Genomic DNA, 13,877 nt, shown 5'->3' on the forward strand with positions numbered 1-13,877 from the left:
CCACAAAAATGAACTGGGGTCCCTGGGTATAAGGCATCACACTCAATCTCATAGAAATGCTAATTAGGAGAAGTATAATAGACCCACCACAGCTGAGCGCAGCAGTGCCAGGGTGACAAGCGCAGCGGTAAACCACCACCATGTGAGATGCCCCCCTCCAAGGAAGGGGAGAAAAAATGAGCTAACAAGGTGCCAAACCCAACAAGGGCCTTAGAAACAGCCTTGTTTAACCTGCCAGCCTCAATGAGCAGAGCAGCCCTGTAGAACACCTCCTACCCTCACCTGCCCATCAGGGACAGCAGCCCACAGATTCAATTTAATTTAGTTATAAACCACAGTTCCAGTTAGATGAGGGAAATGCTGCTGTTCAGCAAGACACACTGTGTTACCTACTGCTCCCTTCTTCACCAGAGCCTGGTGGGAGTAGGATGCAGGTGGGGTTTTGGACATCAAGGAGGGTTAGTATGGCGGCTAACGAGAAGCAGACAGAAAAACTTTGCAGGAGGCCTCAGCTGCTGGGCAGGCACCCAAGCTGCTCCCCTCCACCCACGGTGCCATTTCTCTGCCAGACACCCCCTTCGAAAGTGATGGGGCCAGGGTCTTCTGCCCTCAACACCCCCACAAACTCTCACTTGCCTGCCTGCTCTTCAGCCCTGCCCCTCAGTTTCCACAGCTGATCTAGGTGGTCTCACTTCCCCAAGGATGTTGCTTTTCTGAGACACCAAACACCCGTAACTGACTGAAGAGGATGAGACTCAGGCATGCAGCATCCAAACCTGAAGGTGATTCCTTCCAGAGGGGACACAGATAAAGCCTGTTTCATGGCAGCAAAAGATGACCTGAGGGGTAGATGTCCCATGAGCATAGCACCTCTCAGCAACCATTGTCAACTCCTCCACATTTCTGGAGATGTGGCACTTTCCTCCCCACTTGTTCCAGGGCATTTTCAATCCAGTACCTCAGCTAGAGGTGCAACACTGATGCATTAACATACAAAGGCCTGGTACCACAACTCATCATCATCATCCTACCTTCAGGAGACACAATTTTCCATCCCAAAGCAAGGATAGCTTGGGATGGGATGTGAGCTGAGCAGTGGCGATTGACCCCAGGGGCTTTTTTACCCCTCGCAACACGGACACTCACCCATCAAGTAGCTCTTCACCTTCAGGTATCCGACAGTCAACCGTAAGATGGAGAGTTTATCAAGCCTGGTGCGCACATCTTCAGGGAAGGGCAGCAAACCCATCAGCTTGCTCAGCTCCTGGTTGAGCCGGTCTCGATGCCGCTTGGAGGGGTTGGACTTCACACCCTCAGGGGGTGGTGGTTTGGGGCTGGAAGAGGCAAAAGAGAGTTTAACCAAACAGGGCCTGTCTGACAGGTTCTTTCCAAATCCAGCATTGACTTCCGTGCAGCCACAACAGTAAAACATCAGGTGGCCAAGGTAAGGCCGTGGGGCAGCAAGAGCAAGCTCCAGCAAGCCCACAAAGCAATGGCAGGAGGAGACATGGCCATCCCAGCTGGCCACCTTGTGCAGCCCCAGGCATGATGTTCTCCAGCTGGAGTGTGGGGTGATCCTCAGAGGGGCACCTTAATGTGCAGCCTGGCTGAGACAGCTCAGCTGGATACTGCAGCCTTGCTCCCTTTCTTGCTCCTGCTGCTGAGCCCTGGCAGGGAAAGGGACACTGAGGGCAGAGACCTACACACCATCGGAGCATCTCTTGGAGGTCTGGTTAGACTTTTCCACCCACACTCTGCTCTCTCCGCCCTTTCTCCTCTTCTCCCTCATCCCATACCTTTCCCACGCAGTGGGTCTCTCCCTGGCCGCGCTCCACGTGCTCACACCAGGTCCTCACCACAGAAAGCACTTACCTTGAATTGCTCAGGAGATTCACATCAGCTGTTCCACCTGCCCAGGACTGAGCAGCTCTCAGCCAGGTCTTGGCAATGAGCACATTAAATAGCAAGAATGGAAAGCAGGAAGGTGCAAAAAGAGATTTTTTATTTTTATTTGAATTTATTTCAATTAGCTTCTTTTAAGTTTCCTCTGACTGCTCAGAGCTTGGATCCATTGCCTTAATTATGAATATTACCAAGAGGAGCACATGTGAAAGTTAGTGACAGGACAAAGATACTGCATTGGGTGGTTTCAGGCACCGCACTTACAAAACAGCCTTTTTAAAAAAAAAAAAAATAGTAGATTTTTAGAAATTTTTTTTCTTTCAATATGCTGATTTCTCATCCTTTCAGGTAGGCATTTCCAACCTAATTTCCAACCTGGCACCAAACCTAGGCTCTGGGACCAACCCTCAGTCTGCAGGAGCAGGGTCCACAAGAGCAGCTCTTGTCTGTCTGAAGCTGACAACGGGGACCTGTCTCTATCAGCTGCAGTTATTTCACATGCTACAGCGGTAAGAGGTTAGTTAACAACTTTAATGAGTCCTGGATGTCACCTTGTCTCCTGTGGTTTTTAATGCCAATTTGAATTTTCTAAATTGAAGAAAAACCCTTTGGACCTGCCCCCCCTCCCCCCCATTTGGTTCGACTGCATCCCCTAACATGCAGCTCATGCTGTTTTGACGTAATTTGTCTAACCACAAACTCCCTTTCTGCAGGCATCCTTGCTTCACAGAGTAGCTTTGGATAACAGGATCTGCCAGTATTTAGCAGCAATTTAAGCTTTCCCCTCTACTATCGCTCTCAAATCTTGTCTGGCAGGGCTGCTCGCATGTGTGACACGAGAGGAAATGAGCATTAAATGAAAGGCAGTGAGGTGCCTGTGGAATGTTCATTGCACAGAGCTACAAAGGGGTCTTCCAAGCATGAATGGAAAATTGTAGTATTTTTCCAGAAAAGCTCAGTCGTGCTGTTTTGTAACATCAGCGTCAGAAGGGATATACCCTGCTTCTCAAAGAGGATGGGCACAACTCATCACCAAACCTGCCCATACAAGCTGGGCAAAACACACTGGCACCAGTGTTTTTATGTACTCAGTGTGGCTTCAACACTTTTGAAAACACAGTCACTCATCAGGAAGGAAAAAATTAAATAGTTTTACTTTGATATGACTCTGTCTCTGATTAAAAAAAAAAAAAAAAGAAAAAAAAAAAGAAAGAGAGGCAAAGAAAGTTATTCTGAGTTTACTCAGACATCCTTTAAAGAAAAGTCCTCTGCCCACTCACTATCCAAATCTAGTCCACAAACAGCCAGTAAGAAGTAAAAATGAGACTGGACATGAGCAAGGAGTGCTGCTCTGTATGGCAGTGGGTAAAACACAGAGGTCTAATGGGGTCCCTTGGAAATTTTGACCAAGCACTGAAAATGCTCTGGCTGAGACACCTGAGGTGACACAGCCAGCAGCAAAGTGCCACATGGTTAAAGGAGGACACCGCAACATCTCTGTTCCTGCGTGTCCCTGCAGCACATAGGGTGTTTCAGGGCCACCCTTGGAGAGGGGTGATGATGAAGAAGAAAGATGAAGAGGAAAATGGCTCTGGCGATGCCGGGTGGCTCTGTTGACAGGCTGTTCCCATAGGCACGCTGCTGTACCCTGTGCCCAGGCACTCCTGGGGCTGGAGGCTTCACAGTTCTTCATCCTCATGGATGCCACAGCAAAACAGCTTCCAGGTGCTCATAGCTAACAAATCTGTTCACACTCTGCCGCGCAGTTATGAAGTTCCCAGGAGCTCCATGCAAGCCAGCAGGCAGGGCCAGGAGAACTGCCAGCACCCATCATGCACACTTGAGGTATTGACTTGAGCACAACCACATTATTAGCCACCAGAGAATCTGCACAGGTAAGCCCTGCAGGAAACGTTTCCCACTGCTCACAGAAACAGCGAAGCTTGGTCTAGTTGTTTAAAGCCTGTTTAAATTCCCTGCCTTTGGGACTGCCTCCATCCTCACTATCCAGCTGCCCCCTCTTCACAGGGCAACGCACTGTGCACCGTGCAAGGCTGTCCCAGGAGTGCTGCTCCCCCAGCACAATGCACCGAGCCCTGCCATTCAACAAAGCAGCTGAACACCTACACAAGAAGCAAGGAAAAGGCATTTGAAAGAGGTCTGAGCCCCCATTCTGTTTGCAGGAGCCCTAACGCAGCACATTATGAACTGGGTACGGTGCAAAGCTCCGCACGGCCGTGCCATGGAGTCCACCGTGAAGCTGCTGAGAAAAACTGCTGAGAAAAGCTGCTGACCCTGCTTAGACGGGCCAGCGCGGAGCTGCAGGGAAAGCTCAGCTCCCAGCGGGGCAAAGGCTGTGCCGCTGCTGCAGTGTTATTTTTCCCCAGCTGCCCTTTGAACGGGGCACCCAGCAGGAAGTTTATCACTTTTGCAAGCTGGCAAGTGCCAAGTGATACTATTAACAACAGCTGAAGTTGCCTGAGCTAATATACTGTCTCCAAATTTTTATTAATTTTTTTAATAAGTAAAAAGCTCTGGACAAACTGTAAAGGGGCCAGAGAGCTCCCTAACCTCACCCTTCCCTCCCAGCCTGGCTGGCTGCACATCCCACTGCCCTTTGCCCTGCTCCCCTTGGCCTCTCCCAGCAAGACCCTGCCACAAGAAGTGCTCCGTCACAGAGGAAATCATCTCTTCTGATTCCCAAGGCTGGCCCTGCGGTGCCAGGGACTGAGGTCCCTCCTGCTCCAAAAAGACATCTTCTCCCACACCCTGAACCACACAAATCCAGCCCAAACTCTCAGTCTGGCCACACCAGCCTCACCACGGGGCTGGAACCACTACTTCGAGGTGAGCAGGAGAAAGGTTTGAAGCACAACAACCACCCTTTGCGTTTTCACACTTTTTTAAGGCTCCCTAATAACCACTTAAGAGAGGCTCTGGCTCACCTTCTTACCATAGATTTATAACACTGATGCTCCTTCCTTCACCCCAGGCTTGGGCTCAGCTCATCTGCCTCCCAGAGCTATACACCCCCTTATCTCCCGTACACCTGGGAACCTGAGGTAAACAGGCTGATGCAGCTCCAGAGCCAGTATGGGGGAGGCATGAGGGTCCCACAGCCAGGCAACTCCAGCAACACATCGGGGGTGGGGTGGGGGGGCCGTTATGCAGCAGCTATCGAACAGCATGCTAATTAATTATTGAGGAACAGCAATCTTTTGGTAAATAGTAGTTGCTGTGCATTTGATTTACGCTGGCCCTGCAACTCAAACCGGAGGAGAGCTGAGCATCAAAATGGGCATCTCAAACTCCCCGGCGAGCCCACCCCCCCAGCAACACGGGGGATGCAGGATAAATTCCATCGGGATTTTTATTTTTTCACCAGCATGCCAGAGCCTACAAAGCATTAGCTCCAATTAACCCTAATTAAAACAGAGCAGCCCAAGCACGCTGTCCCCCCATCCCCTTCGCTTCTCCAGCTGCTCCCATCCCCACCACCACTTTGCCTCTCACAAACCAGTTTCCACCCCCCGGCCTGCCCCAGCTCCCTCCGCCCTCCCAGCGCCTGCCAAACTGCCGCCCCCGGGTGGTACCAGGGGAAAGACCCTCCCCGGAGCACGCCCCCCCCCCCCGCACCCACCTCTTCGGCACCGGCTTCTTCCTCTTCCTCCCCGCGTACATGCCGGCGGCAGCGCCGAGCGCGGGGCCGGGGGCGCGGGGCGCGGGGCGGGGCCGGGGCCCGGGGGGCGGGGTTGAAGGAGGATCCCGGCGGGGCGGCCCCAGCCCCTTCCCCGCCCCGGGGACCTCGGCCCGGCCCCCAGCGCCTGGGGGGGCGGCTGCGAGCAGCTGGGGTGGCGGGTCACCGTGCCCGGGAGTGCCGTGCACAGGGGACAGCTGCCACCGTGCCCGAGGGGGGTGTCACTGTTCCCGGGGAGCCGCTAAATCCTGGGAAACACGGTGCCCATGGGCCACCAGCCACAAGGGGCCACCAAATACACCATGGCCAGAGGGTCACCATCCTCAAGGGGCCACCAAATGCTGGGGAACACGGTGCCCATGGGCCTCCATCCCTAAGGGGCCACCAAATCCTGGGAAACACGGTGCCCATGGGCCACCAGCCACAAGGAGCCACCACATACTGGGAAACACTGTGCCTATGGGCCACCAGCCACAAGGGGCCACCCAAATACTGGGAAATGTTGTGCCCACAGGCCACTGTGCCCGGGGAGCCACCAAACCCTAGGAACACCATGCCCACCAGCAGGTTACCATCTCCGGGGAACCACCATGTTCTGGGAAACAACATGCCCATGGGCCACCCAGCTCATGTTGCTACTGTGCCCATGGGCCACTCTTTCTGGAGTCACCGTGCCCATGTAGCCACTGTGCCCTGGTGGCACGGTGACCCTGGCTGGACACTAGGTACCCACCAGAGCTGCTCTATCAGTGCCCTCCTCGGCTGGGCAGGGGAGAGAAAATACAACAAAAGGCTCGTGGGTTGGGGTAAGGACGGGGACATCGCTCAGCAGTTACCGACATGGGCAAAGCAGACTCGACTTGGGGAAATTAGTTTAGTCAATTATAAATTAAATCAAACTAGGATAATGAGAAATAAAACCAAATCTTAAAACACCTTCCCTTCACCCCTCTCTTCTTCCCAGGCTCAATTTCACTCCCAGTTTCTCTCCTCCCTCCCCACAGTGGCACAGGGGGATGGGGAATGGGGCCGTGGCTGGTCCCTCACGCACAGTCTCTGCCGCGGCTCCTCACACTGTGCCCCTGCCCCAGCCTGGGTCCCCCCGCAGGCGCAGCCCCCCAGGCCCAAGGGGGTCCCCAGCCCTGCCCCAGCCCGGGTTCCTCTGCCCATGGGCCACCAGCCCTGCCTGGAGCTGCCCCAGCATGGGCTGCCCGTGGGTCACAGCCCCCTGTGGGCACCCCCTGCCCCGGGGGGTCCCTGCTGGGCTGCGGGTGAGGGTCTGCTCCCCTGGGGGCTCCATGGGCTGGGGCCACCATGGCACCCCTGGCACCACGGGCTGCCGGGGAGCCTCTGCCCTGGCACCGGGACACCCCACCCCCACCCCCCTCCCGCCTCCTGTCCTGCCCTGGGGGGCTGCAGGGCTGCTGCTCTCACATATTCTCACTCCTCCCTCCAACTGCTATTGCTGTTGTGCAGTAGCTTTTCCCCCTTCTTAAACATGTCATCCCAGAGGCGCTGCCACTACCGCTGGTGAACTTGGTCTTGGCCAGCGTTGAGTCCATCTTGGAGCCAGTGGCATTGGTTCTGTTGGACATGGGGGAAGCTTCTGGTAGCTTCTCACGGAAGCCAGCCCTTTAGCCCCTGACCAAAACCTTGCCACACAAATTAAATACAGCCCAAAAGTCACTGTGTGCACAGCTCACTGTGCCTATGGGCTACTGTGCCTGTCAGCCAGCATGCACAGGGGGACACCAGATCCTGGAAGCCACCATGCTTATGGGCCACTTCTTTTTTCTGCAAAAGGTGACCACTTCAGAGCAGTTTCCATGCTCCTCTCCTGCTGCAGGATGATGTTCATCCACAGGCTCCATGTTGCTGGTCTCCATGCACTGTGTTCCGTGTCTGTGTGGTCCCTCCTGTGGCATACCCACCAGCCCCAGTCCCTTCCAGGGCAGCCAGGCTGGTGTAACACAGGAGATGTAGTCCTGCCCCACAGCCAGAGAGGCAATGCAGAACTGGAGTCACCTGAATTACTGCTCTTTTTCAACATTGAGGTTTTTTGTCGTGCAGTCACCAGTGAAAAACAAAGAACTGAGCAGAGAGATGCAATAAAATCCCTTATTGTCTGGCTCTGTGGAATAAACCTTTCTATTTTCCTAACCCTGCAGGTACCCTTAGTGCTATGACTCCAGGGCTTTGCAAGATAAGCCTCCCCACCTCCCAGAGCCTGATCTCACTTGTCCCTCTCCAGGAACAGCCAGCCTGTTGCCTCTCACTTTGCATTTCCTTGAGTTAACACTGCCCAAAGCTTCTGCTCTTCCACCCCAAAGCCACCTTCAACTGCTGTTGTGAAAACAGGAGTGACAGACAGAGACATAACACCTGACCATGGTTTGGTTTTTACCATAAATCTCTTGTCTTTAAAATCAAACCTGTTCATGTCCCAGTGGGAGGAAAGCATGGTGGACAACCCTGTGCTTTCACAGCTGCATTGGTGGTACCGGCAGCTATGTGCCACGGCACAGAGTGGTGGCACGTTGGGAGGTGAGTCTGGCCGGTATCCAGCAGCAGCCACAGCAAGACTAAGAATGGGACAAGCAAATTTGATATTCCCCTGAGGAATTTCCTGGCCTCCAACTATTTTTAGCCTAGGTGCTTTCCTTAGCCAGATATGGCTTCTACCCAGTAATGCTCTTCCAGGCTCCCCTTGAATCTGCGTGACCGTTTAGCACCGTTTGGCAATGAGTTGCGCAGTCCGACTCGCACTGCACGAATGCCCACCTTCCCTGACCTGGTTTGAAAGCCTGGCTTCCGCCACTCACGTGGTCACTTGGGTCTTTGGTTTTCCTTGTTTGCCCTCCTCTGAGCTTTTTCTCATTCCACCGTGTCCCTTCTGAGGTGAGAAGGACAGCAAAAAACCTGTGGATTCATACTGGTGCCAAATGATGTCCTTTGTTTTCCTTGCTCCACCTTTCCTCACGACTTTCCCTTTTTGATCCTTGCTGAGTTGACATTTTCAGGGATGAGACACCTCTCCTGAGCGGCGAGGCGAGGCTCAGAGCCCCATGTGTTATGTGTAGGCGTGAGACTGCCTGTTCCCACCTGCATCACTTGTGCTGTTACCTGCACTGAATGGGACCTGCTATTTTACTGCTCCATCCTGTAACACCCCTTTGACATCCTCCCTAGGACAAGTAAACATCACCAAATGCAGCCTCCTCACCATTCACACCCCATTTAGGACACTGGTGTCAAACAGCAGAGTTTCCAGCATGGATCGGGCAGAGCTTGACCTCCTGGAGCTGTGGGAATATCTCTCTTATTCCCACGTGGGTACAGAGGAACATGGAGAGATGGTCCCTGGGGTGTCAGCTCGTCCCCTGCTCTGGTCACCCCTTCAGCATCCTGACAGCCCTACAGCCTCCACTGCCGAGTTTTTCCAACCCTCTCACTGGAAAGACTTGCCTGACGTGCCAGCACATTGCAGACAGAGCTGTAAAGGATAGAAAGCCAGACCCACACACATCGTATGTGGTTTGGTTTTTTTAAGCTGTTTGCAAATTCCAGGGATAAATTTTTGAAATGACACTCGATCACTTCTTGCCAAAGGGCAAAGCAGAAGCAGCTAATGATATAAAAAATGTCCCAGGTCAGCAAAGCTGATGTCAGTTTGATGGGAAATGTGTTAATACATTTGTTTATAACCTTCCTAGACCATACATAGATGCACAGTAATTTAGCCATGCTTTTAATAAGGCAGGCAAAGATGCAGCCCAGCCCTGGAAATTGCACTCCAGTGTCTCCATCAAGTGGAGAAGGGAAGCTGGGGGAGGAAGGTGTCCCAGCTGCCAGCACCACGGGCTGCCCAGTTCTTGGGTGTCTCGGGGGCAGGCAGGGCTGTGGGAAGGCAGTTTCCAGAGGACATCCCTGGGTCCAGATTTCAGCCACTGTGAAACTCAGCTGCGCAGCTCTACCAAAGCAAAAGGCAGAAATAAGTGTCTGTGGGTTTATAACTGTTTGCCTGTATCCATCTCTCCTGCAGACTTGAGGTTGGGAATAGGTGACAGGTGGAGGGAGAAAATCTGGCTGTTGTGCTTTATGAGAAAAGTGCCTAAACCTAATCATGGCAGAGCAGGGGCAAGCCTTCACCCAGTAAAAGCTGGTAGAGCTGCCTTGTCTTTGATGATATTCATCATCTCCAGCACGGTGACTTCTCACAGTCCCTTGTACAATAGTTAGGAAGGTCAAAAGTCTGTTACTGGCTTTCACCAGGGCACTGATCTTTGGCCATCCAGTGCAAGAGTATCCCTGGAGGTAAATCTGACCATGATGGCCTGAGCTCAAGGACAAGAAATGGCAGCAAGGAAACCCTCTTGTCCAGTTTGGAAGCCATGGAGATGCTCAAGCTGGAAAGGAAGAAAATAATTCATCTCTAGTATCAAAGCAGGTCCAGTGTGTAATTGAGGATTTGTTGTGCTTGAGACTCAGTGCTCCGCAGAGTGATGGCATCCCCTCCCATCCCAAATCCCAGCCAAGGAGCAATGGAAGCAGGGCTGTCCTGGGGGCTGGATAAGCCATAGGTGTCCTCTCTGATGAAGCACCCAGGGGAAGTGGCGGTGCCATGGGCAGCCTCTGGTGACAGCCCTAGGCACAGCTCAGCCTGGAAGAGCCCAGGAGCAGCAGGAGATGGAGGGTGAACATGAGAGGAGGCTGCAGCATAGCTCCAAGGTCCATCGGGGAGACAGGACCAGGGACAAGGCTACCTGCAGCATAGATCCAAGGGCTGCCCACGCACAGGGCCATTAGAGAGGGACACACATAGACACAGGCAAAGGTACACAAGTCTAGGTGCTTGAGGCTGAGATTAACGAAGCCTACAGAGCCGTGAGCAGAGCGTGAGGTTGGCTGGTGCTTGCGGAGACCTGGCAGGTCATCCACCAACATCCCTCATGCAGGTAGATGTCCCTTATGAAATGCTATGCCTGTGGTGGGTCACCATGGGGCTTTGTCAGGGTGACACCAATCTGGGGCAGGGACAAGGCATGGGGGCTCGGAGCTGAGACAGAGATGGGGATTTACAAAAAGCCCCCAGAGGCTGAGTGGGGAGGGGGTGGGGGTCAGTGCTGAGGACCCCCAGGTTTGGGAGTAATTATGGAGCCCAAGGTCATAGGCAGGCAGGATTTGGGGGAGTGAAGGGGGAAAAGATCCAGGGGAGCCATGGGGGCAAGACCCTGCAGCACTTGAGGGCCAAGGCTTGTAGTAGAGGCAATGAGATGATGAACTGGGAGCCAAGGGGGACCTTGGCACAGGCACGGCCCATGCTGATGTGATGCAGCCCCACAGCTTCCGCTGGATAGGGCTCAGGACAGGGCTGGAAGTGTGGCCATCTCGCTGGCAGTACCGGCAAGGAGCTGCCCTGCCTCCCCCACAAGCTACGCCAGTCCCTAAAGAGACAGCAGGCTGGGAATTATGTGATGGTTGAAAGCAGGAGATAAAGAGATGAAGAAATGTGATTATGGAGGAAGAAGTCAGGCAGAGACTGATCACAGGTTAGGGAGCAGTGCCAGCCCCTGCCATGTCAGCAGAGCATTGCAGGGACTAACCCTGCAGGTGACAGTGATGGTTTTCTGCCCCCCTGGCTCTCCGAGCTGGCCCAGAGTGGCAGCAGACCTGCTCTGCAAGGCAGCAAAGGCAGCACTAAGCCTGCACTTGCTCCCTTTTCTGGAAGAGTTTCTTTTCCAGCAAATTAAAGAAATCTCAGCCCAGGGAGCGTGGTCTTAGGTACCAGGGAGATACTTGGCAAGGGGCACAGCTGTCCCTTCCTGCTCTGACGTCTCCTTGATCTGGCTCCTTCCCCCACCACTTGTTTCATCGAGGCATTTCCAAGCTCGGTCAAAAGCTGAGTGTTAGAGAGCCAGAAACTCTGGTTGATTCAGAGATTTCTCTGCAGTTTTCTGCTCCTTGACCAACACAGGAGGTCAGGCTGGCCAGGCAGATGGATATTTTCAGATGCAAAGCAAATCTGCTCTGCAAGCTTCCCAAAGCAGAACAGTTTCTCCAGCTTTCCTGTTGGCAAACATGGAGCAGCAAAACAAAAAGTAAGGGGAAGCAAAACTGCCACTGGTCGCTGCAGCAGTATGGAGACAGGAGCGGCTTCTACAGAGAAGATGCTTTGGATGTGATACCCCCAGATGTGAGCAGCATCTTGGCAGCCTTTCTCAAAGTCTCCAGCAAGCCCTGGGAGGTATGGGGACCTGTCGGTGCTCCTAACACAGCTCCACGGGACAAGTCATGGTGGCGGGCAGGGGGAAAGCAGCTTTCCTTCAGCATTACCCAGCCCCATCTTGTGGCAAAGATCAGCAAAACCTCCAAGAGCAGCGGTGAAGTCCGCCACCACCACGTCTGCCTGCTGGGTGGGCATTAGGGTGCTTTCCAGGTGTCTTCTCCTGCCCTAAGGTTAAAGCATCCCTTCTCCTGCAGCACCCCCAGGCCCAGCTGCAGGCAGCAGTGGTAGGGTTGGCCCGAGCTGCAGCTGGCCAGCTCCAATGCTTGCATGAGGAGCTTGTCCTTGGCTGCTGCCACCCGAGCACTGAGCCTGCTGCGGGATTTGCCCAAACAGGCTGGGTACATCTTGACTGCAGAAGCACACGCTGGTGAGTTGTCCCCCATGTCCTCTCTGTGCCACCTCATTGTAGCCTCCATTCCCAGTCCATCTTTCATTTCTGGAGGCCATCAATGTTATTGACTCCCATCCCTCCTGAAGGAGGCCCATGCAGCTCTGCCACAAGCAGAGAGCAACAGTGAGAAGCACCAGGCAGATGCTCTTCGCTCTGCAGAGAGTTATGAGGGTTCTCTCTCCGTGGTGGCCAAGCAACCTCAGGCTGGCAGCTGGTGGCATCAGAGAGTGACAAATGCACATGGAGGCTGATGGACCTTCACCATCCTCTTCTTTGAGAACAGCGAGAATCCAGAGAGGGAGGGGATGACTCTAAGGCGCTGGTATGGAGGGTGTCACGCTGTCCCCTGCTAGCAATGGCTAGCAAACACAGCCCAAATCAAAGGCCCAAAGCAGAGGGTAGGAAGCATTTTAGATGGGGAAGTGGGAACTGTCCCAGGTCACCAGCTCCCAAAGAGCTGGAGAAGGAGGTAGGTCTTGGTTTCCACCTCTTTGGCTGTGTAAATCCGGAATGCTGTGGGTAGCCAGCCACCGGGGCCTTCATTCTAACGGCTGGGTCCCCACCAGTCTGGAACAGGGAGCAGTTTTTAGGGTTAGGGGTTTTTAGGGTTAGGGGTTTAGGTCCCGCCATGAGTCTTGCAGCCCCCTGCCGGGTAGGAGGTGAGGCTGCCTTGGGTGCCCCGGCGGGGGTGAGGAGGCAGGGGGGTGCCCGGGCTGCACCCTTCGCGTCCGACTGTGTGAGCCCACACGGCGGCTGATGGGAAGCGACACGACGGACAGTGTGGCTGGAAAGCCTGTCATGGCAGAAAAGCCAGGAATAAGCAACTCGCATCCCCAGAGCTCGAGCCCTGGCAATCCCACTGCCCCTGACCCACGGACCCAGCGGGCAGGGGGAGCGTGGGGGGCTGTGGCACGAGGCCGCCTGCCCATTTGGGCCGAGGGGTCAATGCCTGCAGAGCCACCAAGGACACCATGCAGCCGTGTCATTGTCCCACCACCGGTTCTCCTCCCAGAGCCGTGGGACTTCCCGAGGGAACAACGTTTGCCAGGGAAGCGACACTGGAGGCGTGAGGGAGCTCTGCTTTGCCGGGCACAGCGCGGGAGAGGCGGGCAGCTCCCTGCCCCTCGCCCCCTGCCCGCTCTGCCTGTACCGGGACTCCCCAGGGCCAACCCGGCGCCCCCGGGCCCTGCCTCCCGCCGGCGGGCCACAGCGCGGCTGCCCGCGGCCCCGGCTGCGCTCCCAGGGGCTGGGCAGCACCGGAGCGGACGGGGGTGTCACCGCGAGTGGCGCCGCCACCGGCCCCCGCGGCCAGCGGCGGGAACAGCCGCGGCGGGCACCTCGTGACCCCGGGAGGGGGCGTGGCGCCGCGGGGCTATCCGTGACGTCATCACCCCGCGCCCGCAACTTATCGTCGCGGCGGGGCCGGCGCTGTCACCTCAGCGCCGCCATGTCCTTGTGGGTGGCCAAGCTGGGCCCGGCCGCGGCCGCCGCCGCTCGGGGCCGCCTGGGGAGCTCCGTTGTACCGGCGGTGAGCGGGGCCGGGGAAGGGGGAGGGCCCTGTGCCCAGCCGCGTTCCCTCGGCTGCGGCGGCCGCCCCTCGG

General features: G+C 55.1%; 2 protein-coding genes across 7 annotated transcripts in view; one reads left to right on the top strand and one right to left on the bottom strand.

The window, feature by feature from the left end:
• The window catches only part of LOC101924061 (aryl hydrocarbon receptor), a 38,408-nt gene that overhangs the window by 23,532 nt on the left and 999 nt on the right, over nt 1-13,877 (bottom strand). For 2 of the 6 annotated variants that reach the window (XR_003556073.2, XM_027792261.2), the window contains exon 1: nt 1,147-5,402. Coding sequence is in view for 4 of the 6 variants with exons in the window: in XM_027792261.2 (XP_027648062.2) it covers nt 1,147-1,432 (286 nt within the window). In the remaining 2 variants the exon portion in view is untranslated. Of the gene's footprint in view, nt 1-1,146; nt 5,403-5,542; nt 5,623-13,877 lie in introns of those variants that run through there. The other 4 variants (XM_055811695.1, XM_055811696.1, XM_055811697.1 and 1 more) reach the window with 4 other exon arrangements.
• NDUFA10 (NADH:ubiquinone oxidoreductase subunit A10) overlaps nt 13,652-13,877 on the top strand; it is a 43,117-nt gene continuing 42,891 nt past the window's right edge. The window contains exon 1 of the mRNA XM_055811699.1: nt 13,652-13,804. Coding sequence (XP_055667674.1) covers nt 13,724-13,804 — 81 coding nt within the window. The 5' untranslated portion in view covers nt 13,652-13,723. The remainder of the gene's footprint in view (nt 13,805-13,877) is intronic.

Source organism: Falco peregrinus, chromosome 8 (genome assembly GCF_023634155.1).
Source record: "Falco peregrinus isolate bFalPer1 chromosome 8, bFalPer1.pri, whole genome shotgun sequence".
NCBI classification, from domain to species: domain Eukaryota; kingdom Metazoa; phylum Chordata; class Aves; order Falconiformes; family Falconidae; genus Falco; species Falco peregrinus.